This window comes from Micromys minutus (genome assembly GCF_963924665.1).
Source record: "Micromys minutus genome assembly, chromosome: 5".
NCBI lineage: Eukaryota > Metazoa > Chordata > Mammalia > Rodentia > Muridae > Micromys > Micromys minutus.
The window spans coordinates 421,818-449,816 of NC_137974.1; the positions used below are offsets into that span (position 1 = coordinate 421,818).

A 27,999-nucleotide genomic window follows, 5' to 3' on the forward strand; every position below is an offset into this window, starting at 1 on the left:
ACCTGTACTATATGTGTGCACTACCCCTGGAGGCCAGCAGGGGCATCAGATTTCCCCCAGAACTGAAGTGGCCCTCTGCCTATCAGAAAAGTACAATTTTCACATGCCATGTAATCCTGGTGATACAGACCTTCACTATCTAGTACCCTAGCAACATGTCGCTGTTTGAAGTCCAGCTAAAGACTGATGATGAGACGGCTCAGTGGCCAAAGGCATTGGGATAAGCCTGGCCCTCTGAGTTCCATCCCTGGGAACTGATTCCTCTAAATTGTTCACTGACTGTGCCTCGTGGTTTCATGGCCTCTAGGAATGGCTGGGGTATCCAGTGAACAGATAAATGACAGATACACAGACAGGAACAGTTAGAGTCTGGCAGGCTGGGCTTTTGGATGGAGAAAGCACAGCATCCAGAAGCTTGGTGTGTTTATTGTATACAAAACAAGGAGAAGGGGTTACTGCATATAGCTGAACCAGGAGGCAGATTTAATAAGTCTTAGTAGATGCAGTCTTTGCAGGGAGCAGTCTTCAGGCTGTGAATAGGGTGGGGAGGGGTGGGGCTATGGTGGAGATTAAAATCCACACTGACCAGAGAGAGGTTTTGCCGTTTCCTTGAGCTTTGGTGTAGGGGCATTTGCCATTTTCTCATGGGTCTGAGGCTTTAGTTTTCCTTTATGTCATTTTCCCAGAACCTCACTGACTCCGGGCTTCTTCCACTCACCACAAACCAGTGGGTGTGTGCTCACACAGTGAATGTCACTTTCAAATAAATGTTAAACCATTAAAGTGATGCAGAATTAAAAGTTCAAAGCCTTCCCCATCTCAGCCACGTTGTATCCACAAGTAGCCAGTGGCTGCCATGTTGCATTCATCCTAGTAGAGCAAATGTCTACCACTGCAGAAAGTCTCAGACAGACTGGACCTAATGCTCTAAACCATTCTACACAGTTTGCTTGGCGAGCACATTTCAATGCAAATTTATCCTGTCTGTCTTCCATTATCGTCAGCTAGAAGGTGATGTAGTAGGGTTTGTAGATTGCAGTCAGCATTTAAAATGAAACAAGTGCTGGTTTGTAGACATTCTATTTTGGTTTTTTTTTTTTTTTTTTTTTCCTTCACCACTGCCTTTCTAATTTGTGGTCTTTATGATGTTACAGGTTTGCAATGAGAAAAACAAAATCTTTGAAATTTTGTTTGAAACGCCAGGGCTCTGGGTAACCTGAGCTCCTGAGCTGAGCTTGTTCTGCTGTGTGAGCTGAAGTCTTAGTGCTGTGTCACCCCAGTTCCCCTAACAGCTATTGCTGGTCACACCCAAGACACAAGGTTTTGCTTTTCTTTTTCCCTTTTCCACGTCTGCCCTTTGCTCATTCGAGCCATTTCCTCGTATTACCAATATTCCCTTCTCTTTTCCTGCACTTATCTTAGAAGCCTCAGATTTGCTTCCAGGAGGGCTAGGTGACCCTCTTTGACCTTTCATAGCATGCACAGGTACCACTTTATAGTGTTTTAACAGCATTCTTTAGTCACTCGTTTCTGGAAGTAGATTAAATCCTTTCAATACAGGCACTTTTAAAATCTACTTTTGCATTTCAAACAGAAGACTGGACTCTGGAGCAAACTAGACATTCATTTAATGGCTATTCAAAGTGAACTACAGAATGAAGGACGACAAATCAACTGTGTGGACAACAGAAGTGCCATGCAAACTCCAACCATCAGGGGGCGCTCGCGCAGGCGGTCCTCTGCGCAGGCGTGCCGGGAGGAGGCCGCGGCGGCGGTAGAGGCTGAGGCCGGGGGAAGTGAATGGTTTTACCCAGAGGGCCGTGCGCCGCCTTTCTCCGCTGGCCCCGGCGCGCCCGGCAGCTCCTCCCCGGCCATGGCGTTCACTTTCGCGGCCTTCTGCTATATGCTGGCGCTGCTGCTCACCGCCGCGCTCATCTTCTTCGCCATCTGGCACGTGAGTAGCCGGGCAGGGGGAAAGAGGGCGAGCGACGGCTCAACCTCTTGCAGCTCCGGGGCCGCGGCTGCGCGGGGCCCCTGCTGCCGGCGCGCGCCCTGACGTGACCGGGCTGCTCGGGCCGTGGACGTGGGGCTGCGCGCTCCCGGGCCAGGGGTCCGGACGGTCTGGCGTGGGGTCCCGGTGTCCAGGCTGCCGCGTGCGGGCCCAGGCCGCGCTCCGCTATTCTTGAGCAAGGCTGGGCGGGGCGGGCAGGCGGGCGGCGCCGTGTCTGCGCCGGGCCCGCGCGCTTGGGTTGTCCGCGTCCCCCATCAGGGAGAATGCCCACTGCGCACCGAGCGGTGACTCTGGGCGTGAAGTTTTCCTAATTTTTATCCTTGAATTACCGATTGCCTTTTAAGGCTTCCTCGGAGCACGGTCCAGATCGGATAGTTGTAAGCTCCTCTAGCTGCATTTCCAACTCTGTTTTGGAGCACTCGATGGGCGATTTTCTAGTAGAACACCGTGGCTCGGAGACAAGTTCCGAATGAACTTTGAGGCAGCTTGGATTGATTACTTCGTTGGCCACATCTCCGAGTTTTCCCTTTAAGCCATACTTGAATCGAAAGAGCTTTCCAAGCCACCTCTGTGGCCTGGGCTGATTGATTTAGTAGAGGGAGTTTTAATTTGATTTTGAAAATCCTCAGAAACCTTCGGCTGCTCATATCGTTGCAGGGTGGACATACATTTTTAGTGCGCTCTGTCCTTGATGACAGTTCTATTGGAAACAGAATTTGACTGTCTCTACTGCTTAGCACCCCTGAACGCTCTCTTGAAATTAGCAATCCTCAAAAGTTGAGCTCGTTTGTTTCCACCCTCCCAGTACTTTCCGGAATAAAGGCATAATTTGAATGATGTTGCGAGTTTAACCTCGTGGAAGTTCTAAGTCAGGTCTCCTCGCCATCCTGTGCCTGATTAAATGGTTGCGGGAGTCTCAGAAGTGGAGTGATAGATACCACGGGTCCCTCTTTCTAAGCAGTGTGATTGTATTTAGAGACTGACTGTGGATGGAGGAGTGCTGGGGTCGGGTGTTCACTGCGTCAGAAATTACTGCTACCTCAGGATGCTCATTAGTTGTAACCAAAGATTGGAGGAGCATCTTCTGCTCTTTGGTAGAAGAACAGGAAAATAGATAGCTTAGGACTGTGAGCTGGCCCACCGTTGCTTCTCATGAAGCCAAAGTGTCTGGCTCCTTCCCATCAGTAAATGTAACGTGAAGTCGTTAGCTCTCTTTATAATGTCCTCTGGGATGGTAGAAGTGAATGGAAGAAATCTGGGCACTTCCCCACACTTTCTGTATTCTCTGTTTGGTTTAAGAAACACCTGCAATTAAAGAAAATGTGTAATTTTATTAGAAAGGAAATGTGTCTAGGTGAAATAGATCATTTTAAGTCCTATTATAGGCTTAAAGAAAGTTGTACCACAAATTAGTGGAGAACTTTTAGGTTTAGTTCAGATAATTACAGTGCTTTTTGGGGAAACAATTGTAAACATATGCCTGCTGTACATTATTAGAAACCCATTCAGCAATCTTTTTACTTAAAAGATTCCTAGGAACCAACGGAAAGAAACTTCAATCTTAAAAGTTCGTTTTGACTAGGGCTGTGCCCTCTTGGCCAGGTACCTGCCTAGCAATGCACAAAACCTCACACCTCTTAGTGTGGCATCAATCCCACCACACAAACTGGGTATGGGGTGTAAATGTGGTCCCCGCACTGGAGACATGGTGACAGGGTCTCTGGACGTCCTGAATCCCTCCTAATTCTGAGTTACATGAAGTCATGCCTTCAAACATGGCTGTATGTTAATTTGCTATGTATTTGAGTCAAAATTACCTGCTAAATACAAGTATTTCAGTCATGATTCTTGCTTTGAATTTCTGTTAACTGAAGTAGACTTAGGAATGTATCCCATACAGCGTGATGAAGCGGCCTGTTAATATTCATAACTGATCAAAGTGTATCTCCTTCAAACTACACATTTATACTTTTAACATTGATTGTGTTAGAAATCAGTGACAAAGGAAATTCTTTCTGTTGAGTTCTGTACATTTAAAATTTTTAGACTATTTTTCTCTATTTTTAAAGGCTCCCTTTCATTCAGTAATGTGCTGCACTTTCATATTTTAGACCCTGAACCATAGTAACGTGCAGGATAAAATCTTTGCTACTGTGAATATTATATCTTTTAATCTTTTTTAAACTTGAGATGATTTGATTTTTGCAATCCTAGAAATAATAGACTGATATGCTTAAAAGTCAAATGGAAACTGGGGGCTTCCCTGTGCCTCACTGAACTCTGCTCGTCCTCCACGTGTAGTGATATAGTGTCTGTAAAAGATCATTTTCAGGCAAGTGAAAAGGTGTGGTGTCAATTGTGTAGCTGACTCCACCCCTGGTTTGAGGCCCCATTTCTGCTGTTGGAATCCTCGGTACTCCTGGCAGCAGACACGGGAGTGCTGGCAGCTGGCGTAGCCTCTAGTTGAGCAAGGAGGCTTGCATGTTTTGTTTTGTTTTTTTAATTTTAATTTTTCAAGTAATTAATTTTTTTTACAGTTTAAAATTAAAATGTAATTGTATCATTTCCCTCCCATTTCTTTTTCTTCTCCTCCCATGCCACTCCCTCCTGGCCTCCTTGGATATTACATTTTAATATTCAGTTATCCTCATCTCCTGTTCCTGTTTAGAGGGTTTAGTACAGAGGGTTAGAAGGAATGTTTCTTAGACACTTCTAGAGGTTAAGAGAAGAAATCTGTGCTCTTCTGAAACCAAGGACTTTAATTGAGAATCGAGCCCAACAAAAGCTAGAAATAGGCAGCTAGTGATCGTGATCGTGAGGAGCTGGAGTAGCACCCCTCTAAAGACGCCGCACGCGGCACGGCTCCCCACCTGGATTCTAAACTCATTTAAACCTTGAAGGTCTGTGTGAGGGCATTGAGACACTTAGGTTTAAACTTATTTTCTCCTAGAAGCATGGGCAATCTGAGCTTTATCAGTGTATGTAGTTGGGCATACATGGAATTGTTTGAGTCCATTCCCGACTCCCAGAGTACTGAGCCAAGGGAGAAGGCTGCACTCCACTGGAGCAGACCGACATGCAGATACCATACTCAGAGTGAGAGACTCCATACTGGCAGGTGACAGAAGTCACAAGTGTACAGTAATTTCTGCCCAGAGAAAGTGGGGCACAGCTGCAGAAGGAATGGTACAGGAAGGAGGGTTTTCAGGATGAGGAAAACCTTGCATAAATGTCTGTATGAGTAGGAAAAAGCTCATGTCACATAGACAAAGCAACTTGCCTGGAAGCATTGGGTAATGTGCAGTTAAGGTCACGGTGGGCGCAGATGACGAACATGATGTAGGCAGTAGTGTGGTCATGATGACATGTCTTCAGGTCTTAATCTGATTATCATCCTTTTTAGCTTTTTTTCTTTTTAATAGCACATTCGACTTACTGGGTAAATTGGCGCTGAAGTAATGTTGGGCTTTTGATTATTCAGTGATGTTGTGATGGTTGGGGAAGGCTTGTTGCTGCATTCTATTAAAGTGAGTGGTCCTAACTGTTGTAATTTTATTTTAGATCATAGCATTTGATGAGCTGAAGACTGATTACAAGAACCCTATAGACCAGTGTAATACCCTGAATCCTGTAAGTTATGACATTGCTTTCATCTTTAGATTTTAAAAACCTATTTGCTCTTAACTTATTTAACTTAGAAAAGGCCAGTATTCTGGGTAGCATGATCTAAATGGATGTTTTGAAGTAGGCAAGATGAAGTTCTGTTTCCTGACACACTTGAGTGTTCTGTTGTTAATCTGCCCCAGATCTTGTCAGCTGTTGTGCTAACATTCTTCCAATCTGCTTCTTACATTGTCGTCCAAAGACAGTTGAAAAGGTCAAAAAGATTAAAAGAGTCAGAATTGCACTAAAGGTGTGTACTGCTTTTTAGCTGGATGTTTAATGCCACGTCATCTGGGGAGGGATGGCATCGTCTCTGCATTGTTCTGCTTGGTGTGCTTGTTCACATGCCTGTTGAGGGTTATGATTTCATGACACTTCACTCTTTATGCAAATGTTTGCTTGCTGGCCCAGTCAAGTAGGGAAAGCTGTTAAATGCTTATGCATTTTTTTATGTTATAGCCATAGGCACATCTGCATTAAATTTACGTAACCCAATGTTTGAAAGTTGGTCAGTATAAAATGACATTAGTAGTGGGGAATCACTCTCAGCCTGTGACGTGGACACATGGACTGGAGTGTGGACTTGGCTGCCATAGCTACTTTGAGCTTTGGTTATGTGTCTGCTGCTCGCTCAGCCTTTGTTTCAGCTCTGTGCTTGGATCGCCGAGTCTTGTTTCTGGAGATGCTGTCTTAAGTCTCAAGATGCCGGAATTTTGTAGCTAGCGGTTTGTATCCAAGTGTCTATGTGGTTATTCCTAGTAAGTTCTGTCTACCTCAGATTTCTAAAACAGGTCTGTCTTACCTTGGCCTGTGATAGATTTATTGATAATGTGGCTCCATTGTGTTTGGGGTTGATTTTAAATACATATTTGGCATCTGAAGGAAGATTCTTCTCTGGTCTGTAGGTTTGATTTTGCCTGATTGGTCAGAAGCTAAAGAGTTGCTTGTGATAAAAGCAACAGATTAGAAAGCAGCAGCTGTCCCTCAAAAGCTACTACAGGACAGTGAGGAGAGCAGGTTCCTTGCATCCTCAGGCTCTGACTTGGCAGAGTCCCCACAGAGCTAGCTCGCTACTTTTTCCTTGTTTCCCAGGTAAACGTAGACACATTTTACAGTAAGACTATGTCGGAACAACCACACGTCTCAATATACTGCATTCCCTGCTTGTAGGACGTTAAACCGGAGAAGATGCTTTGTGGTTGGAAGGTAACAGGTGTGCGTTGTAGAACATCTTTGCCCCCGGTATTAAAACCAGTTGTCGAGAAGTCAGGAAGCTGGGTTCTTTTCAGTTCTGTGAGATACTGAAGTGACGAGGTCACAGCTGGAGTCAAATGGGTACTTCTCTGGGCCCAGGCTGCACAGACGCATTTCCCCTGCAGTTTTGTTCGGGTCCCTGAATAGTTACTCTCATGAGTAGACACTTGGTTGAGTTGCTCTATGGGGTCCAGGTACTCTGATGTCATACAGGTTAAGGTAGAGACCATAGTTATAAACTAGACAGCCTGATTTTTGACATTTAAACTGTGTTTTCCTAATTTATTCAACTTGAAGAGGGAGACATTTTATTGAACATTTATTGTAGTGTGTGATTTTCGGCTTTTCTCAATGGAAAGAAATTCATACTGAGAAAAGACAAATGCTTGAGCCGCCTGCAGCTGCAGGAGGGGAGACCATTGTCCAGGGTGCCGATGATTGGCTGAAGAGCAGCGCATCTGACAGTTTTCCCTATTGAGATTTGTTTTTACAGTTCTGCCAAAGTATGGGGGAAGACAAGTATTTTTTCTAAAAACGTAAACCTAGTAAGGGGATACAGTTTTCCATGTTTCAGTACTAATCATTTCAACCATGTCTTTCATGAGCTATGTTTTTCTAGGTACTAGGCTTTATGTGACCTTTGGGTTGAAAATAGAATGAGTTTCGTGGTAATTGAGCGATTGAAAACCTCTGATTTTTAGCCAGGTGTAGGCCTTTAATCCCAGCTCTCAGGAGGCAGAGGCAAGTGAATAACTGGGTTCAAGGCTAGCTTCGTCCACAGAGCCAAGTTCTAGGACAACCAACAGTCAAGGCTACCCTGTCTCTGAAAAACCAAAAAATCAAAACCCCCAAAACCTCTGATTTTGGTGAGAGGCGCATGATGAATGTTTCTGCACATTTTTGAGGAGCAAGAGGGATAGAAGCTGCAGGGCCTGTGGTAGCTACTGCTGTCTATAAGGACAAGTTAGGAGCATTGGGGCAGTGCGACCCTCAAGTTTCTCCTGTCACCTCAGTCTAAGTGCAGTTGCTAAGCAATTAGTTTTGTTAGGTCTCAGGCTTTAGAGCTGAAGGCTTGTCACCGTTTAAAGCAGCATACTGCCATTAAACTGACGTTGTGAAAGCAGTTCCAGTGGGAATTGTGGTGCATGTTTTTTTGGTCTGTTCTGGTTGTAGTTAGAGTTTCAAAGACGTCCTTTTGATAAAAAATTTGACCGTAAATGAAATCATCCATGTCTATATCATATATGTTTATATGTGCATATGTAGAGCTTATCTTAGCTACTTATATTGCTTACATTTGTAGAAAATATCTGGTTAGTGACTTAGTTGGCTTTGCTAGGCTTTTATTTAAAATAATGTTCATTAAACGTTGATACTAGGGCTGGGATAAGCTCAGCAGAAGAGTGATTGACTAGAATGTGTGACTAGGTTTGGGGAAAGTTGGTTGGCCTTATGACTTTCCACTGGAGAAGTAGTTTGGGAGCTTAGGAAGAGGCTTGAGCATACAGGGTGATTTGATTACTTCTGCAGCTATGGCCTGCTCTCAGGAAGGACCTGATCCACACTGGTTCAACCTGGTGTGAAGCCAGTTGATAAATTGAGCTTTGCATCTGTGTCTTAGGAATTTTGGCTAGAATTGTCCTCAAACAGTTTTAATGTTTTATTTAACAACTCATAGTTTAGACTGAACCATTTAAGGATAAAAAATAATTTAGAAATCATTGTCTTCATCATTTTATAAATGCATGTATGTCATTTGAATTAATTTCTCCTTACTACTTATCAAAAGGCTTGTTTTCTTTTGAGTTTTAAGGTTCTACAGGTCTTCTGCCATGTAGCATTTTGTGGCTAGACAGGCATAGGGGAACCCAAGGGCAGTGCAATAATGGGAACTCAGGAACCTGGCAATTGATGGCTAGAGGTGCGGCTTTTCCCTCCTACATTGCAGAAAGTGTGTCTCTTGCATTGTGTGCCTCACTGTCCACCCGAGCTGTGCTGAGACGTTGGCTGGTTGGCTTTCCATTGAATAGCTTGTGGGGAAGTGATGTGACTTGCTAAATATTGTACACGTAGCATTCTTGGTTTTGCTAAAGGCCAAAACCCACAACTTTATAAATGGGATTATGGATTTTTTATCATGTTGCATGTGCTCAAGGTTATTTCATTTTGAATTAATATTACTGAGTGATGGAAATAAAAGCATTGTACTTTACCTACAAGTAATTGAACAATCTGGATGGTAATTGCAATTTAATTTGCTGCTCTAAGGATCTGAGTTTTAAATTTCTTGTCTTACTTTTCTAGTGAGAGCCTCCTACCCTCTGGCCGGCTTGCTTATTGTCAGACTTCTGGTAAAAGTCAAATGTGGAGATAACACTCAGAGCATCTTTGATTTTTGATTCTAAGAAAACAGGGATGTTTTTAAATAGATACTTGGGTGCCACCCGCTTTGCAGATGAGCGGCTGTCCTGCTGAGCGCTGTGATAATGGCCTGTGTTTCCTTCCAGCTTGTGCTTCCAGAGTACCTCATCCATGCTTTCTTCTGTGTCATGTTTCTCTGTGCAGCAGAGTGGCTTACACTGGGCCTCAACATGCCTCTTTTGGCATACCATATTTGGAGGTAATATTTAAATACACTTAAAATATTTCCTTAATTACATTTTAATTTTGCTGTGGTTGATACAGTCATCTTTGACACTGTGTGTCTACATGAAGGCTGAAAGCTATTTCGCATCGGCTCATGTCAGGTCAGTAAGCAGGGAACTGTCAGAGCAGGATTTTGTGATTCCTCAAAGGACCTCAGTCACAACTCCACACACAAATCTGATGTGTATAGCCAAGTGAATGTTTTGCACACATATACATGTAAATTCACACAGATTAAGATACTTCTAGTCCTCAGAACATTTTCTGAGCCCAGTATCAAATTGTTAACCCCAAGGCCTTTTGCCCATTTTAAACTTCATGTAGATCAAGATATACAGTGTGCCTTTTTCATGCTTACTCTGTAATTTTTAAAGCATTGAGCTATTTTATAGATGAGAACCGGATTCCATCGGCTTGTATAGTTAGTGTCTGACCCACATAGAGTTTTTTTCTCCCACTCCCCACAAATTGAAAGCTTTGTTTCAAATGGGTATGTCAGAATTTCATCTCTCTCTTAGGAAATATGTTAGAAATTATTTTGACACGAAGTGCTGTGTGTCTGTAACTTTTCAGAAGAACTGTACTCTTGTTAGAGGTGGAAAGGGAAAGGTGCAGAGCAGGGAAGGGATGGAACACTGGGGGCTCTGGGCCAAGGGTGCTCCTTCTGGGAGCACCTCAGGCTGGAGGGATGGCTTAGCATTAAGAGCACCAGCTGTCTGTCCTAGAAGACGTGGGCTTAGTTCCCGGCACCCACATGGTGGTCACAGTGGTCTGTAACTAGTTTCAGAGGCTCTGATACCCTCTCTGTGGGCACTGCATGCACATGGTGCACATGCATACGTGCAGGCTACACACTCATACGCATAAAAGTCAATCCGAAAGGAGGGGGTCGAGAAAGGAAACACCCGAGTTCTTTTGTACAGTTCTGTTTCTGCTGGAGTTCTGAAGTCTAAGAGACCATATGTGATCTGCATGGCAGTCCCATTCTTACAGTCTTTACTTTTAAGATTAAGATGGTAAAAGTAAGCTTGTATCTGCAAAGAAAATGTGCCCTGTGTCTGGAGCACTGATTCCTGTAGCAGATGCTGGAGAAGACCCCACCGAGCTGAAGGCCATTACCTCCCCATCTGCTAATGACTGTGTCTGTTTCAGATACATGAGTAGACCAGTGATGAGCGGCCCTGGCCTCTATGACCCAACGACTATCATGAATGCAGACATTCTAGCCTACTGTCAGAAGGAAGGATGGTGCAAACTAGCTTTTTACCTTCTAGCGTTTTTTTACTACCTATACGGGTAAGTTTAAAACGTGAAGTGAAGGTGTGATCAGGTGCCTAACTGTGTACAGACTTGAGCACCTTGCAGAGTAACTTGGTGTCTTAAATGAGGAAAGGGATGGCAGGGTGCTAGCTGGCCTCCATATGGGGTATGTGTCTGGCCAGCAAGCAGCATGAAGCCACTGGTGGGAAGTGGGTCAGTGGGTCAGGGTATGGTTCTTCCTTGCAGACATACTGTTGGTGAATAAAGAGGATAGGGTTGATGGGTTTGTAAAGTCACATGTCATATTTGGAGTTAATATGTAGATATACTTTAAATGGCTTTATCATCTTCCCAGATAGTGTTCAACTGCTCACCATATGGTTTTTCATAAACTGTGTGTCCTGCCCTTAATTTTCTGCCCTGCTTGATCTGAATGAGATGAACAAGGTGGCCTTGGGTCACAGGGTGCTGGTCTCATTTTCCCCTTCTAGACTTTCTCAGCTTCTAAACCATAGGCGCCCTGGACTGGACTATTCTTGTGCAACACTTTTATAGGTGGTGGGTGTTCTGCAGCACCTTTTCCCACAAGATTCTGATGGCACCCCCGAACCTTCCCAGTCAAGACAACCATAGATGTTTCTATGTTGCCAAATGCCTTGTGTGGCAAAACTGCAGTAATTGTGAACCAGTGCTGTAGGTATTAGCTAATAAAAGCAGATGCTCCAGGTATGGGCACATGGCTGTCAAACCGGACTAAGCGTCAGAGGCAGGAAACTGCTGGAGGCTTGCTTAGTGACCCTGGCTCATGAACGGCAACTGAAAAGTATTCAGATGAGTGTGTGTGAAGCTAGAAAAGGATTGCTCAGGGTCAAGTCAGGAAGGCCCAGGCGCTTGAAAGCTTCAGAGTTCCCTGTGTCAAACACATCAGAAAAACAGCAGATGAGAATGGGACCCTGTAAAATGCAGTAACATTTTCCTCTAAAGTGTACTACAGAGGTCTCTCCTTTGAATTTTAAAGATATTTTAAAAAATTTAGTGGTACTGGGGCAGGAGAGATGGCTCAGCAGTTAAGGGTCCTGGCAGCTGCTTCCTAAGGACCCACTTGGTTCTGGGCACCCACATGGAGGTTCCTAGCCATCTGTAACTCTGTTCTGGGGATCTGATGCCTTCTTCTCGCCTGTGAGGGCTCTGTACACATGTGGTGCATAGACAAACATGCAGGCAAAACACCCAGACACATAAAATAAACACATCGCCATTAGCTATTAAGCTTCTATTAATTTACATTTGTTGTGCTAAGCGTCTGTTCATGTTTGTCTCTGTATCATCCTGGTTCCCGTCATAGACAAGGGCAAAGGAAGTCTGCGCTGTGAAGTTGTCTTATGTGCACCAAGGGATGAAGTTTAGTTCATGGTTCTGTCCTTTTGGTTGTATGACGCTCGCCTTTAAGGCTGCACCATCTTCAGCTGTGACTAGATTTTGATGGTGAAATTCTGTTTCTCATGTTTTTAATTTTTTTTTTTTTTACCTAACTTCTCAATATTGCTGGAATGTAGCAGGCATTTAAAATACACTTCTGAAAGCAAACCTGTGTAAACAGTTGCACTGGAGATACACACTTGTGGGGAATGTTCACCAGGACATGAAGGCATGAAGCTTTTCTTGCTTTAACAGTGTCCGAGTGTGCTCAGCTCTTAGCTTCATTTGAAGAATGTGCACTTTGCACCATCCCATGCGCCTCTTTCTTTCTTTCTTTCTTTCTTTTTTTTTTTTTAAGATTTTTCTGAGAATTTAATGTTCTATGTTTTGGTCACATTTCCTCTCCTGGCTCTTCCCAGTGCCTTTGTAAAGCCACTGTTGGTATAGAATGGCCCTTGGTACTTGTGAGTCTTAAATCATGTTTACTGCCCTGGGGGGGAGGGGTTGTACGCCTTTTGCTGTCCCCATTTCTGCTGTCTAGAGCCGTTTGGTAGGCTGTGATTTGGTAGGCTGTGATTGGCGGTCCTCCTTTGACCTTCCCCTTGCATAAAATGGGACCTGTGACAGCTCCATCTCCCTCCTGTGAGGTGCTGCTCCTGAGTGCTGTGTGGGTTGCTTCTGTGAGCTCTGGTTCTCACTGAGTGCTCAGCTGCTAACACTGGAAAAGAAATGGGGGCAGTAGGCAGACATCCATGCTAGTTAAAGTCACACTGACCACGTCTTTCTGTGACGCTGACACCATGTGTGAGCTGGCTCTGTAAGTGGCTATGTGGGGGCTGACTTGTAATGCGGAGCATTTGAATTAATAGCTTCTCTCTTTGTTTCAGCATGATCTATGTTCTGGTGAGCTCTTAGAACAACGCAGAAGAATCGGTCCAGTTAAGTGCATGCAAAACGCCACCAATGAAGGGATTCTATCCAGCAAGGTCCTGTTTCCAAGAGTAGCCTATGGAATCTGATCAGTTACTTCAAAAAATGACTTCTTATTTTTTAAATGTTTCCACATTTTTTGCTTGTGGAAAGACTGTTTTCATATGTTCTACTTGGATAAAGAATTTAAATGGAATTACGTATAAATTAATATAAAATGATTACCTCTGGTGTTGACAGGTTGAACTTGCACTCTTAAGGAACAGCCAAAACCTTCCGAGTGATTGCATTAATTACTGACCGCCCTCAGTCTGTCGGAAGCTTTGTTTAGAGGACTTGTTGGGCTCATTTTGGTTTTATTGAAATGCCATCTAAATATAAATTAGCTGTAGATATGAGGTGCTTCTGGTGAACTGAAGTATATATCTGACCCGTGGGAAACATGGTAGGTTTCCCACTTACACTGTAGATGATTTTGTATGGACACAACAGGAAGAGGGGCTCGGTCCCTGCTGACTGACCACCCCCGTGTATTGCATGAGAGACGTCTCCTCGTTCCATCAGAGTAATACGCTTGCTTCAATTCTTAAGCCTAAGTGATATACACATGCTGAATTACCTGTAAAGAATGCATTTAAAGCTATTTAAATGGGTTTTTATTTGTAAGACATTATTTACTAAGAAATTGGTTATTAATGCTTACTGTTCTAATCCAGTGGTCGAGGTATTAAGAATTTGCAAGTACTTTAGATTTTCAGAAGTGAGTGAGAGAATGTGTAACCGCCCCGCTGTTCCTTCAGTGCAGCACAATAAAACTCTGAAACGAAGACGCTTCGCTGTGCATTGTTTGAAAGATCACAAACAGCTATTTTTTCACTCCATCGTAATAAAACACACAATATTGTCATTTTAGAATTATTATATTGTCTGTTTTCTTAAAAGTGGTATTGAAGAGTTTTGAATGCCCAGGTCCATCACTAGTGATGAAATTCTTACCGTCGGCCCACAGGGCTCCATCACCCTCTCACTGACTCCAAAGTGCTTGGGACATGTGCTGTCTTAAGTGCTGTGGTTTGTGTTCTGAAGCAGCCGGCTTTAGAGGTCAGCTTGAAGCTGTCCCCTCCATCTGAGCTTTGGCTGCTGCTTGTGCGGCACACATTTGCTTGCACATTTTCACTAGCAGCCTTAGAATGGGGTGAAGGCAGTTGAATGGTGTACTGTAAGTAGTTTACAAGTTTCTTCAGCAAACGATGAAAGCTAATTTGTGGAGGGTGAGCAGGGTGTGTGTGGATGTCTGCTGCTGTTCACTCCAAGGCGTTCCTGTACTGTCTGTTCTCTAGTGACATTACTCTTCCCCAGCCTGAGGATCTCCTGTCATCTGGAGGACATTAGGTGATAGGGTGGAGATGTGGAAGAAGGGAAGGGTGAGGAGGGGCAGGCCACTCAGAGGAAGCACATAGATTGGCTTGCAGTCTGCCGTACCTTCTGGATTCTTTCGTGCAGTTAACTGAGTACTTGCTGGCCACTGAAGACGTGTGCTTAGAGTGTGGCGCAACCAGTCATTACAACAACACCACTCATTTTCCTCTCTTGTTCATAAGGACTGCCTGGCCAGGTTAAAATGCAGAGATTTCCTGGGATTTTATATTACTGTTCTTGTCCAAGTGCTCTCTCAACAGACAACACTTTTTAACTTTTAAGAAACTTCTTAATTTGGATCTTCTTTATTAGTTGAGACTATTCCCCCCTCCCCCAAATTAGATGCATTTCCAGGAGATTGTTAGAGAACAGGGGGGCTCATTCACCATGTCACTGGTAGGTTTTAGCATCCAGATGTGGTTGTGATTAGAAGGGCCAAGTGCTTGCTTGGTCTCACATACCTTCCCAGTGTTTCTGGAAGTAGATTCTTGTCTTTTTCTTTTCTCTTTTTTTAAAGACAGGGTTTCTTTGTGTTAGCCGTAGCTACCAGGTTGGCCTCAAACTGCCTGCTTCTGCCTTTCAAGTGCTGAGATTAAAGGCAAGTTCCACCACCGGCTGGCATGTGTACTTCTTAATACCATTCCTCGACTATAATTACTGGCGAGCAACTAATGATCTGTGTATCTCTTCCTGCAGGATAAGCTCACATTGTAGATGTGACTAGAGGACTTTATCCTAAGAAGTATGTATATTAGATTGTTTGTCATTTTGTAATATATACAATTCAGTCGCAAGCCAGAAATTTACATAAGAAAAAATATTTTAGAGGGGAAAGAAAATTACTGCTATGTTGACTATCCTTGTTCATAAATGTTCATCCCCACTGGAATAATGTAATCATGTTAGTCTCAAATGACTTCAAGCTCCTTTACTCAAACCAGTTGATTTGCAGTCAGACCAGCAGTTAGTAGTGTAATGTAGGACATGGTTTTGAACAATCTTCCAGAGTGACGCCCAGAGAGAAAGGTGTTCTGTCACCTGATTTGTTGACTGAATTTCTGTAGCCATTTACTGTGACTAAAATTCAGGCATTTCCACTAGTGTCTGAAGGGTGTCTAATAGCTGCTTATTCCATTCATTTTGGAAAGTAATTATTAGCCACACTGTAGAAGAACAGATGGCAGTGCCATGGGACACATTTATCTGTTTATGTTTTCTGTCAAGGAGTCTCTCAAATACATTGATGACTGAGTAGATCCTAAAACTTAAAAAGAAAACATGAAAAATTGTGAAATATAGTTAGCGCTGGAGTTCATGGTTTGTTAAAACCCAGGCTTGGTGCTGTTCCACTGAGAAACTCCCCACTTAGTCCTGCCCTACTCCTTAGCGCTTGCTCTTTCTGCTTCTGCATATTCAATAATGTCTGTCTCAGACACTCCCTGGGTAGTTGATGGGTGGTGGTTGAGTCAGGTAGTCTGTGTGCTGACTGCAAATGCAGCTAGCATTGGTGTGCGTAGACCAGGTCCGTGTCTTGTCTGTCTTCTCGGACCACATTGCTTTTAGATGTATCGTATAGTTTGAGCAGAGAAAATACTTTCCTTAGAATGCATCTTTAAACTTAAGGACACAAGTGTATCTCAGGACTAATACCCATATTTCCCTGTTGCTGATAAAGGCTTTCCTGTACTGTAGCAGCTTAACAGAAACTTGCAGTAGGAACTGAGGGGTGCACACCTTGAAAACCCAGTTGACTTGAGTATGAAATGTGTGTCCTCCATTAAGTGCTGGTGATTAAGCTTTACCCTGGAAGGGAGTGGTGGAGGTTTTCTGGTGTGGGGTCCTGTCAGTGGGCAGGTCTTGAGAAACCACTGGTTTCCAGATATACCCATGCACATCCCTATACAGAGATATTTGCTAATGCCAATTTCAGTGACTACCTAAAACTTAACAGATACTGTCATTTTAAAATTGATTGTAATACCAGAGTTTGTGAAGGCTAGTCTGTAATTATAGCCTGTACATAGACCAACAAAGCCTCCAAATGTTTGAGATTGTCTTGCGTCCCTGGATTGAATATTAGATATTAGTGCTGTGTAATTCTCCCATTTTTCTTAGTATTCTCATAGGAATCTTAAATTCTAGAAGCTGCCTGGGCATGGTGGTTTATGCAGGCAGGGGGATCTCTATGAGTTCAAGACTAACTTGGTGTGTATTTGTTGTGTATAGGAACAATACACTGCCTCCTTGGTGGTGAGGTATGCTGGTACTCTGAGAGGGAGTTGACTCTAAAACCCACAGTCCCTTATAATTCAGTAATTCAGTGAAGTAGGAAAAAAGCAAAACAGAATTTCAGGGGAGAGAGGGTAAGATTTACTTAAAAATAGGAAGTAGAATGTGCTTGTGAGAAGGCTCAGTGAATAAAAGCGCTTGCCGGCAAGCCTGGTGGCCTGAGTGTGACCCTGGGACCCATGTGGGGAAAGTAGAGAACTGTATGTTGTCCTCTGACCTCGCCATGGACTGTCATGGTTGTGCCCACACAGGTATATACACTTCAGAGTTAAGTATGAGTGTGCTTACAGAAAATTCCTTTTCTTTCTTCTAGATAATATTTGCCTGTGTAGCACTATGGCTGTCCTGGAACTCAGAGATCCTCCTGCCTCTCCTGAGTACTGGGACTAAGGGTGTGTGCTACCACTGTGCAACCAACACTTCACTTTTATTACTGTGTCACACACCTAGTAGTGACAGTGAAATGAGGCCACAGTGTGGTAAACTGATCCTCGGTAGTTTCATCTTCCTTTCCCTGCATTGTCCCCAGGTAAGAGAAGGACGAGTACCAGCTCTGCTGCCCTCTGCTGTGAAACAACAAATTCACCACTCAAAGCTTTAGGAGTGTCTGTACATAACATTTATGTTCAGGATGGTAGTAGCACTCAATAGTTTTGCTCCAATACAAATTACACTAGAGAGGTGTGTATTTGGATCGTCATTATCTGGACACAGATCTTGATAGTGAGTCTCTTGATGATAGATATGCAGCTAATTTATCCCTGAATTCATGAAGATAGTTATATTGCTGAAAAAGAGTAAAGATATGTTGAAATATACTGCAGAAAAGTAGGACCAGAGTAGACCCCATCTTAGCTAAGAAACAAATGCTTCTGAACCTTTACTGGGACTTGGGAAGGGGAGGAGGAGATGCTGGCTGGGGCAGGAGGTGGGAGGCCAGGATTCTGTAGACCCCTTCCTTTTGCTGCTGGGACTAAGATTCAGAGAGTGAATCTTTAGCCCGGTGTGGAAAGGCCTACTGTTTTTCTGGTGTTTTCTCCCTACTAAATACAGAGGAAGGCATTCTCTGTAACGACAGTGGCCCGATCTAAGAGTGGCTGTTGCTTTTGGTGACAGTCCATTTGGAATAATTTTCATAAATAAAAATTAAGCATTGCTATATAGATATGCTAAACAAGTACTTTAAGCAATTTATTGAAGTTTAAATATTTCTCCGAAAGAGCTCTGACAGCCATCATTCCTGATAATGAACTGCATCACTAGCTGTCTTTGGGAGATGTGGTGAGGGCCCATTAGCCACAAATTACCCAGGTAATGAGCCAACACCCATGAGTGTGGTCTCCATTCTCAGTGACATGGAAGATGTGTGTAATTCATACATATCTGACTGGATTTTGTTTGAGAGAAGAAGGTGGAACTTCCTGCATTTGAAGCATTTGATGTTAACAGAACAAAGGGAGCTCTAGTCTCAGAGCCTGTGGAGAAGTGCACCAGTAAGGTTTATTTGTGAGCAGCTGCATTTAAACCTGAGAGGCAGGGTGCTTGACCGGTAAGGGTGAGTACAGTAAGTCTTGGTACTTGATCTGGACTAGACCCCCCACCCCACAGGCAGCCCAGGGTGAGGGTTCCTGGGGACCTGCTCTAATGACAGCCCAAAGCTGAGACAGTACGTGGCACAGTACGAAGTGGAGAAGCGTGCACAAGCGGTAACATCAGTGGTCTGTGGTAACATGATTGTCACAGCCTGGGTGTTACTGCTGCCTTGTTTTCAAGTGTTTAGGAGAATGGAAGGTATCCAGTATCCATGGCAACAGACAATAAAGTATTGCAGGGCTGTTTTGATAGCATTCATCAACATTGCAGTGGCACAGTAGGACATAAATTCCTTGGAATACAAATCTACCCAAGAAATGTTTGTGGTAGCCGTTTCCTGACGGAGTGTGAGCTGATGTCAGCACGGGAACTGACTAGGTCAGAGGCTGAACAGATCCCACAGAGAGTGAAGTGCAGAGTTCATTATCTTCATTGTTTTGTTCACAGTGTGGCTTGTGCATATACCTGGGTTGTACTTTAATGTAGGTGTAAAAGATAAATGTGCGTGCGCGTGTGCATCACAGCTTTGGAACTGAGTGTATGGCTCCCTTGCACTGCTACATTGTATTTGAAAGGTCACCTCGCAGCAGACAGAACAGCCCAGTTCTTACCTTGATGGTCTGTATCGCCCCTGATCCCCTGACGTCTCGGAGGCTGTCTATGGCTTGCTGTGGTGAAATTGAGTCAGACAGGTATAGGAGGAGACAAGCAGCTACTGAGAACACGAAAGAACGATAATGGGCTATTAAGAAACTGGTTTGATTTTGTTGCAGACTTGATAGACTTCCATTGCAGCAAACTCCGTTCAGCATGAGCACATGGCCTAAAAGACTGAGGCCCTTCAATGCTGCACTCCTGAAAGGTAACCTGCTCTTACGAGTGCAGGCCGACACAGCTGGGCACCTTTTTCTGTGCTTTCTGCTTGTGTATTTTGGGAACATGTCTACCCAGATTCTTTGCTCACTGTTTAAATTGCCGCATTGGTCTCTATATACTGAGTTGTATATTCCCTCATCAAATACATGGTAGACAGTTTTTCTTTTCCCTTCTTTGTGCAGTCTTTCATTTTGACGTTTTTTTTTTTTCTTTCTTTTTTTTTTTTTTTTTGGCAGCACACTTTAAAATGAACACACAGTAAATAACTACTTTGTTGCTATTGTTTCTTCTTTCTTTGGGGTTTGTAAACTTAATTGTGCTTTCTCTCCTTTAAATATGAAGTGAGATAAGGTCTCTAAACAGGAGTTTGCCCGCTTTGAAGTTAAACAGTGAAAATATATTTCTTACCAAGACAAGATCTTCCAAGTCCTCCACAGCAGCTGGAAGGGAAAGAGAGCTTTGAAGTCTGTCTGTTTTCACTTTCTCCTAAGTTACAACTCGATTTACTCTCTGCCAGGCACAGCACCCTGCATTCAGAGATTAGCATTGCTGAGTGAATCTCCTGAAGCAGTGCGTGCTCATTCATGTTGGGATGCATTCTGAATTCCTCTCAGGGTCAAAGTAGCCTTAGGGACTACTGAACCCCAAACCCTACGCCTGAGAAGTGGAGCATTGAACGAGTAGGAATCAAGACTATGTGTCTTTTTGGTGAAATCTGAGTAGTTCTGGAGCAAGTGCCAACTACTCAATAATCCTTCCCTTGTCTCACGCACAGAGGTAGCAAGTCGCAGAGGACGAGCGAGGCTGGAGTCCTGAGCCTGTGTTCTTACCTCTTCTCTGTGGAATGGTCTCACTAATAGAACCCATATCAGACTGAGGGCTGCACGAGGCAGTGTTTATGAAAGGCTTAGAACACAGGCTGGAGGGAGATCGAAACCTCTGAATGCTACCGGACATGACCTAGCACTGTGGAGATGCCAACAGTTCTGCAAACCTATACCTTCCAGGAAAACAGTGATCAACTATCAAAGCTGGACAACATTCCTTCAGAGAATCACCTTCAGAGATCTCAAAAGTATATTGTAGGGAAGTAAGGAAAAGCCCAGACATTAGATGCCTCTGTCTTAGGGGAGCCTGAAGCATTCCCCCAATGCAGGGTCACCATCTGCTAGCTTTCCTGTTTAACCACCAGGTGTGGGGAGTTTGGCTGCTGGGACCTGTTAGGGTAGAATTTGCTGAGCCTCACTAAACTCACCTACTTTGATATCTGCAAAGATACAAGTTGCTTTAAGATCTTTAGAATCTGTGTGAAAAATGGGCCTACACATTTGTATTTTGTATATGATGCTATTTTGCATATACTTAAAAGAAATTATTCACACTTGTGTATTCTGAAATTTTGCCTTTGTGTTACCTCATGATGGGTGTGCTGTTTTCTATGGGACTCCACAATGCCAGACTTTTTCATGGGTGCCGGGGGTCAACCTGAGGCCCTCACACTTGAGTGGCAAGCACTATTCCAACTGATTATCTCGTCAGCCTGTTGAAGTCATACTGTAAAAGACTGTTTACTGATTAGGGATTTGTCTTCTGTGAATTTTGAAGGATAAGTAAATGCCTTCCTTGCTACTGAAAACAACAGACAGGCTGAGGTGGTAAGTTAGGCATGACAGAGTAAGAGCCATGCCACACACTTTGTGGGGACGAGAGGACAGGACAGTGCTTGTTACTCTACAAACTTGAAACTCCACTGGTTGCTAATGCCCTTGAAGTGTGTTAACAGGAAGTGTGAGTGCTTCCTCTCTCCGAGGCCCTGTCTTCACTCTCCATGCACTAGCTCTAGTCGTGACAGCAGAGGAGGGAGGACAAGCTGAGCAGCTCAACATTGTGACTGGCATACTGCTTGTGTGGTGTCTGGGGACGAGCGTACTGTATCAGGGTTTTCCGGTTGTTTTTGAGGCAGGTGGCCAGCTCCTCCATGATTTCCCAGCAACTGCTGATGTCGGGAGTCCCTCCATCTGGGATCGGATGGTGATGGGTGACAATTCCATATTGTTGGTAGAGGTCCAGAAGGTTTGGGACTCTGTATTTTGACAGTTCCCCTCTGGTGCAGAAAACAAATACGTCTTGGATCCCGTAGCTCTTTAGCTCCTCTGCCAACAGACCAAGACACACACAGATGATGCATAAAACAGGATGTGTTCAAATGTGATCGAGAGAGAATATGGAGTTATGCTCTTCAACTAAACTAGTAACAGCTGAAACTTTCTAAGTGTGGAATAGCTAATGAAAATACCTGAAACGAAAGCTGACTAGAATTAAACCAGATTGATTTATGAGTAAAACGCTTTTGAGTAAATTTTAGGATTGGTTGAAATATGGCATTAATATTCTTGAGTAAAAATTTGTTTTTTTCCCTTGCAATAAATACTGCCTTCAATAATTAGTATTTAAACTCTTAAGAAGGAATAGATAGCACTATTTTTAAGCCCCCCCCACTTGCCCTGCCCATGAAATCAGCCATGTTCACACTAGGGCAGGTACCATAAATTATCTTGAGCTGTGGCGCCTGTATTCTTCTCATTTGGCATCATACCACACCAATGTGGACTTAATTCTACTGACTAGGTCTTGAGGGAACAAGGCATTAGCTGCACTAACCTTATATGGTTTACTTCTTTTTCATTTTAATAATGGGAACCAAGAAATATTTCTATAGGATTTTTATACTGGAACTTAAAAACAAAACGATTTTCTTTTTTAACTGCATATAAATGTAGGTCAGGATGGGGGTATATGCATTTGTGTGCAGGCGCCTGTGGAGGCCAGAAGAGGGCTTTGGAACTCCAGGGTCTGGGGTTACAGGATGGGCTCTGGGAACTGAATGCTGGTCATCTGTAAGAGCAGTACCCACTGAGCCATCTCTCCAGCTTCTGGACCTTCTTTATGGCACTATTCATTTTGGATTATTTATTTCAAAGTAAAAAAATCCCCAGCCCCAGCTGTGGACATTCATCTACCCAAGCACAAAACCTTTACAGTTGAACTATAAAGCAAGTACCTTGTTTCAAAGACAAAATCAAAATTAAAATGATCTTAATAATTGGCAATGATTTTGTATTTCCTCTTGTGTGGAGATATATATATATATATATATATTATATTATATATATATATATGCTATTCCTATTACATGTAATATATAATGTAAGAGTGAACAGAGATTATGTGGGGGAAGGAAAGGTCTAAAGAGAGAACGGAGGCAGAAGAGAAGGAATGTGGCCTAAACATATAGTATATTTTTACAACTGTACTAAAATGTTAACATGTAGTTAGTAAAGCTTTCAGGAGAGGGAGTTTTCTATGTCTTCTGTCCACACTGGGTAGATTCTGATACATTGGTTTCCAGATTTTCCCAGAGGACACACCACAGGAATGTTGTCTTCCCCAAGTGTTCTGATCTGCTCTATGGAGTGGAGTCTATGTGTGACTTCATTGTTTAAAAAAAGTTAATGAAAAAACTAGAATCTTCTTTTTATAAAAGCCCCTAAATAAGTAGGAGATTCCAAAATATGTAATATTAGTTTCGAACCAGTAATCTAAATAATATTTGCTTATAATTTACATGTCCTCCAAATGGAACATGTTTGCAATCTCCTATCATTGTATGGATACCTGATGCAGAACATGTTTGTAATCTCCTATCATTGTATGGATACCTGATGCAGAACATGTTTGTAATCTCCTATCATTGTATGGATACCTGATGCAGAACATGTTTGCAATCTCCTATCATTGTATGGATACCTGATGCAGAACATGTTTGCAATCTCCTATCATTGCATGTATACCTGATGCAGAACAAGTTTGCAATCTCCTATCATTGTATGGATACCTGATGCAGAACATGTTTGTAAATTCCACAAGGATCAATTCAAGTATCAATTCAACTCTTTTCATCCTTTTGTTTTTGATACGGGGTCTCATTATGTAGCTCTGGCTAGCCTGGAACTTGCTGCATAGATCAGGCTGGCCTTGAATGCTGCCTCTTTGCTAGGATCAAAGGCGTGTGCCACCACGCCTGACCTTTTTCTCATCTTTTTGACAGGCAAGAAATCAAGTATATTAATCAACTGATATTCCAGAACAAGCAGAATGACGTATTATGACTTTAAAAACTCTTATTGGTAAGCGTCTGTGAGCAAGGAAAGTGGTTGGTGCCCCCTGGCCCACCTGCATGCTGGCTTTCTACATGTGATCGAGGGTGAGTCCCTAGGCTCTTAGCTTGGGCTTAGTTCATATGAGCACAGTGAAGTCCAGCGTCACGGGCACTGCAGTGTGCAGGTTTTTGTTTATATGCTCTCTCCCTCAGACATAGTTTGGCATCAGAGTTTGCATGTGAAACTAGGACTGAACAACAAAGCTGTGTTTAGATAAATGAAGGGCCTCCAGCTAATCGCTAATACCTTTTCACATTCAAGAAGTTCAGTTAAAATGCCATGAGAATTTATTTTATATATTGAGAAGAGAATATAGTTCAACAAATCTTCAGGTTTAAGACAAAACAGAGCAGTAGTAGCCCTTGTCAGAGTGAACCCACCTGTATCTTTCTGAATATTTCTTCTAACATCTTTAAATTTACAACCTATAGATAAGGCAAGTAAAAAACAATCAGTTTGCAATTGTATAAGAGGGCGAATTTAAACATATACAAGCTACTGTAGAACGTCATTTCACATGGATTCACATATCCATTCCATTTTAATACATATTAATTTCTAGACTCGTAGAACACAGCTGTGGGAATTGGTAATCACGAAGGAGTCCAGATGCAGGAGCTCCTGCCATTGTCTTCATCTCATGTGTACCTGATTGTAAGCCTCATTGACCTGGGTAAGTTAGGCGTAGCCCTGGCTGCAGGTGTTCCTGAAGTTCACTAGTCTATACACACTGCCACCTGTCAGCTCACCAAAATCTGCCCTCATATTAATAGGAAGCCACCTGAGTGTCCTTACCTACCTGGGAGAGCACATAAACCGAGAAACTGAGAACAATTCACTCGTAACAGAGGCAGCCTATGAAGAAAATTTATAGAGTTTAGTTTTTAAAATTGTACAAATGGAAATGGAGCCTACCCGACAAAAGCGCCTGTCACAGAATACGGAAGGGTCTTTATCACTTTACATCAGTTACAGAACGCCAGTCACAGTCAAATGTAGAGAACCCAGAATGAGGAAAAGTATGGAAATGGGAACTTCCTTACTCTAATGCCAATGAAATCTTAAAGAGCAAGTTAAGAGTTTACCATAAAGGATACACACTGCAGGCAGATCCAGTGACGTGAGGTAAGATCCCAAAAGCTTAGGACCAGATGTTTTTCAGTGTGTTCAGAAACAACAGCTGGGGTGGACAGCTAGATTTCATTTTGAGTTTAAAAAGGAGCCAAGAGGGGAATAAAAGGTGATGCTTATTTGATGACAGAATAAAAGACAATCCTCAGCCCACGCTCTTCCTGTGGAGGGGAACCGTGTTTCCTAGAGAGATCAGAACTTGTGTTTTCTGTGCTGGGGCATGAGTAGATGTGTAAGCCAGATCCTCGTAAGACTACTTGCTTTATGGGGCTGAGAGGGCCATTAAGTTGCTGGTTGCAGAGACTCTGGCATGACTAAGTCTCATGCATAAACTTGGGAATTGATTGGCAGAGAAACTTTGATTGTACCGGTTGATGTTGGTCCACCAGCCTGGACTAAGAACTGCCTAAGGGATTGGTAAGGCACATATACTAGGTCCTAACCTAAAGAATGGATGACAGGAAGGCGAGCGGGGAGGCGTGCTTGGCTGACTGGGTTTCTCTTTGGCTACTTCATGGCACCATTCTGCTCTGCTTCCTGGCACCCACAGTCTGAGTTCCTGTGTCCTGGCAGGCACCTGCCCTGCTACAATGGATGGAAATCTCAAAAACGATGGGAAAAAATGAGTCTTCCCTCCCCTAAGTCATGAATATTGAGTAGAAATAGTTACATAATAGGATCTAACTCAGTTATTAATTATTAATTACCCTATTGCGGCATTACTGTTTCTCTCAGATGCATTTTCTGTTTTTGTTTTATTTGTTGAGATAGGGTTTCTGTGTACCCCTGGCTGTCCCGGAACTCGCTCTGTTCCAGGCTGGCCTTGAACTCAGAGCTCCATCTGCCTCTGCCGCCCGAGTGCTGGGATTAGTCACCCAGATAGTATTACTGTTTCTCTAGCTCTACAAGAATACGTAAATCCTGAGAACATTTAAAAATCTTACTCTGTGTACTCGCTGCTGCTACAAAAAGGTTTTGTTTTTTCTCAGTGTCTAAAGGATTAAAAGAAGGAAGTGTAGTTTCATTACCTATCACGTAATAAAATAAGTCATGGAGTAAGAAGATCTCCTGAAGATTAAAACTCTGGCAGAGAGAATGCTTGATATTTTCAGTTACAAGCAGGACTTTGCCTAAATATGATATAACATCAAATATTGTAACTCACCACTGAAATGCTGACATACCATGAAATTTGAATTGGAGTCTGTTCATCATCAACAGGCTCTTCGTCTGAAGAATCAAACTCACTTGCTTGTATGGAAATGGGCTTCAAAAGAAATGCTATAATAAATTACTAAAAGGATCATTTGCATATAATTTCCACATAGCTGTTCCATGATTAAACACCCACTGAATTAATATTTGCAGGTTTTTTTTCAGTCATTAATATCAGTAGTAAATTATTACTGTTGACTATTTGATTAATCACAGCACTGTACATTGGGTGGAACTGGACTTGGACCAGAAGAATATCTGGCTCCTGGTAATACAGACAATGCACTTTTTTATGCTGGATCCGTGATCCGTCTTCTTCATTCCATCTCCAACATTTCTTAGACCATGTGCTCTGAGGACAGTGACACACTCTACCTTCTGCATAGCAGAGATGTGTGCAAGATTACAACAGAATGGGGAGTGTTACACTAGCAGAAACCATGTGCTCTAGAGCAGAGGGAATGACTGATCATTTAGGGAACAGTGACGGGTTTGACAGACCATTGAGCTAAGCTCTGAGGAAACTGCAAGCTTCCAGCAGACTGGGAAGTTAAAGCAGACAGTGTGAAAATACAGAGCTGAGCCGGGTGTGATGCAAGGCTTTGATATCAGCAACAGGGAGACTAATGCACAAGTGTTAGAGCAATGGTATATACCGCTAGGCTGGCTCAAAAGAACACGAGAACATATGGGTGGAGGACTGTGTGTATTCTAGTAGAGATGAAACAGAAGAGACAAAGCCAGTGGGCACTGCTCACTCCCCTTCAAAAAAAAAAAAAAAAAAAAAAACGAAACAAGAGAACCCGTACAGCCTAGCAAGTGAGAAGACAGATGAGCCAGTCTCCCCTTATCTTCATGAATTACTAGATTACAAGAATTCTGATGGACCTTATATGCTGATTTAAGCAGGTGTAACTCAGTTCTGGATGCAGCATTTCTATATGGAAGAAAAAAAATACCCTTCCCTACTCCCTAGTTCGAACCATCTGAGATCAGGCATTTTAACAGTAAGCATGTGCAAAAACATCAGTTTTAATGAAGTCAAACTGATTCCCACATCAGTCCGGAATGGGACTGATCTACCCCTTCCCAGGCAGGGATGGACTACTGTGGACCCGTGTGCTAGAGTGGAGACCAGAAAGCAGGCCGACCTCAAAAGGAGGAAATAGCGGGCTCTACTTAGTTTAACCCCTTTATAGCTGAGATCCGATCTTCCTCTTCTGATTAGCTGACACAGTGGACACAGGGCTTGACTGCTTGGCTACTACAAATGGCTTGCTGGAAGAACGATGACAACTGACTTAAGCTGCAGATTGGGGTTTCTTTGCATTGCTCTTTGGTATAAAACTCAATGGAACCCAAATGAAGCATTTAAGTAGGGTATCAGCTATGAGGTAGAAACTATAGTTCAGGTGGGGCTTCCAACTCATGGCTACGACCCTTTTTCTTTCTCCTATGAAACAAAATTTTAAGCCTGTGTGACCCATTCAGTCCACCCCTCCCAGCCAAGTGTGGCTAAATCTTAACAGGCTAGCCGGCCCTGCTTTCCCCGGGGCCCAGGGATTCTGATCTGCAGGGAACAGGATTCGGTGCAAGAGGTCTCTGAGGGAGGGTGGCTACAGTAATGTGACCTACAAACGGAGTCGTGACAGCCTTTGCATCTGAAGCATCAAACCACTCACAAACCCGACCGTAACAGCCTCTGCATCTGAGGTTCAAGCCACTCACAAACCAGGTCGTGACAGCCTTTGCATCCGAGCTGTCAAGCTGAATGGGTTAGCCCTCTCTGGCAGAGCCGTCGTGAGCCCCCGCAGGCGGTCAGCGAACCGCAGTGTCCCCCGCTCCGCCACTCCGCCTCGCGGGGAGGTTATCATGCGAGCAGTGGCTGGCCCGCGTCTGCCCCAGCGGCTAGGATCCTTTGGGTCCAGCCGGCCCCACTCACCGGCTTCATCGCGGGCCGCCACACGCAGTAACCAGTGCTTCCGCCCTCGCAGCATCCACGACGCGGCCCGCGCCGAGCCCGCCACCGTCAGCCCATTGGTCCGCCCGCGTGGGAGGTGGCGCGGGGCGGCC

At 43.5% G+C, this 27,999-nt stretch overlaps 2 protein-coding genes across 2 annotated transcripts in view; one reads left to right on the forward strand and one right to left on the reverse strand.

Annotated features, from left to right (window-relative positions):
• Positions 1–1,742: 1,742 nt before the first annotated feature.
• On the forward strand, positions 1,743–14,054 carry CNIH1 (cornichon family member 1). Its single transcript, XM_080916834.1, has 5 exons — positions 1,743–1,954; positions 5,573–5,641; positions 9,436–9,548; positions 10,727–10,870; positions 13,141–14,054. Exons 1-5 carry the CDS (start codon positions 1,874–1,876, stop codon positions 13,166–13,168), a joined length of 435 nt encoding a protein of 144 aa, XP_080772960.1. The 5' UTR covers positions 1,743–1,873; the 3' UTR covers positions 13,169–14,054.
• A 3,537-nt stretch (positions 14,055–17,591) lies between these two features.
• The window catches only part of CDKN3 (cyclin dependent kinase inhibitor 3), a gene marked incomplete at both ends in the record, with an annotated part of 42,372 nt that continues 31,964 nt past the window's right edge, over positions 17,592–27,999 (reverse strand). The window contains 8 exons of the mRNA XM_080917145.1: positions 17,592–17,678; positions 19,096–19,199; positions 19,769–19,800; positions 21,291–21,513; positions 23,961–24,005; positions 24,380–24,435; positions 25,896–25,992; positions 27,659–27,998. Coding sequence (XP_080773271.1) covers positions 17,592–17,678; positions 19,096–19,199; positions 19,769–19,800; positions 21,291–21,513; positions 23,961–24,005; positions 24,380–24,435; positions 25,896–25,992; positions 27,659–27,998 — 984 coding nt within the window. The remainder of the gene's footprint in view (positions 17,679–19,095; positions 19,200–19,768; positions 19,801–21,290; positions 21,514–23,960; positions 24,006–24,379; positions 24,436–25,895; positions 25,993–27,658; position 27,999) is intronic.

Coding starts and splice junctions, on each gene's coding strand:
- CNIH1 (XM_080916834.1), top strand. CDS start 1,874: ATGGCGTTCACTTTCGCGGCCTTCTGCTATATGCTGGCGCTGCTGCTC. Junction 1,955..5,572: donor TCTTCTTCGCCATCTGGCAC/GTGAGTAGCCGG, acceptor ATTTTATTTTAG/ATCATAGCATTTGATGAGCT. Junction 10,871..13,140: donor TTTTTTTACTACCTATACGG/GTAAGTTTAAAA, acceptor TCTTTGTTTCAG/CATGATCTATGTTCTGGTGA.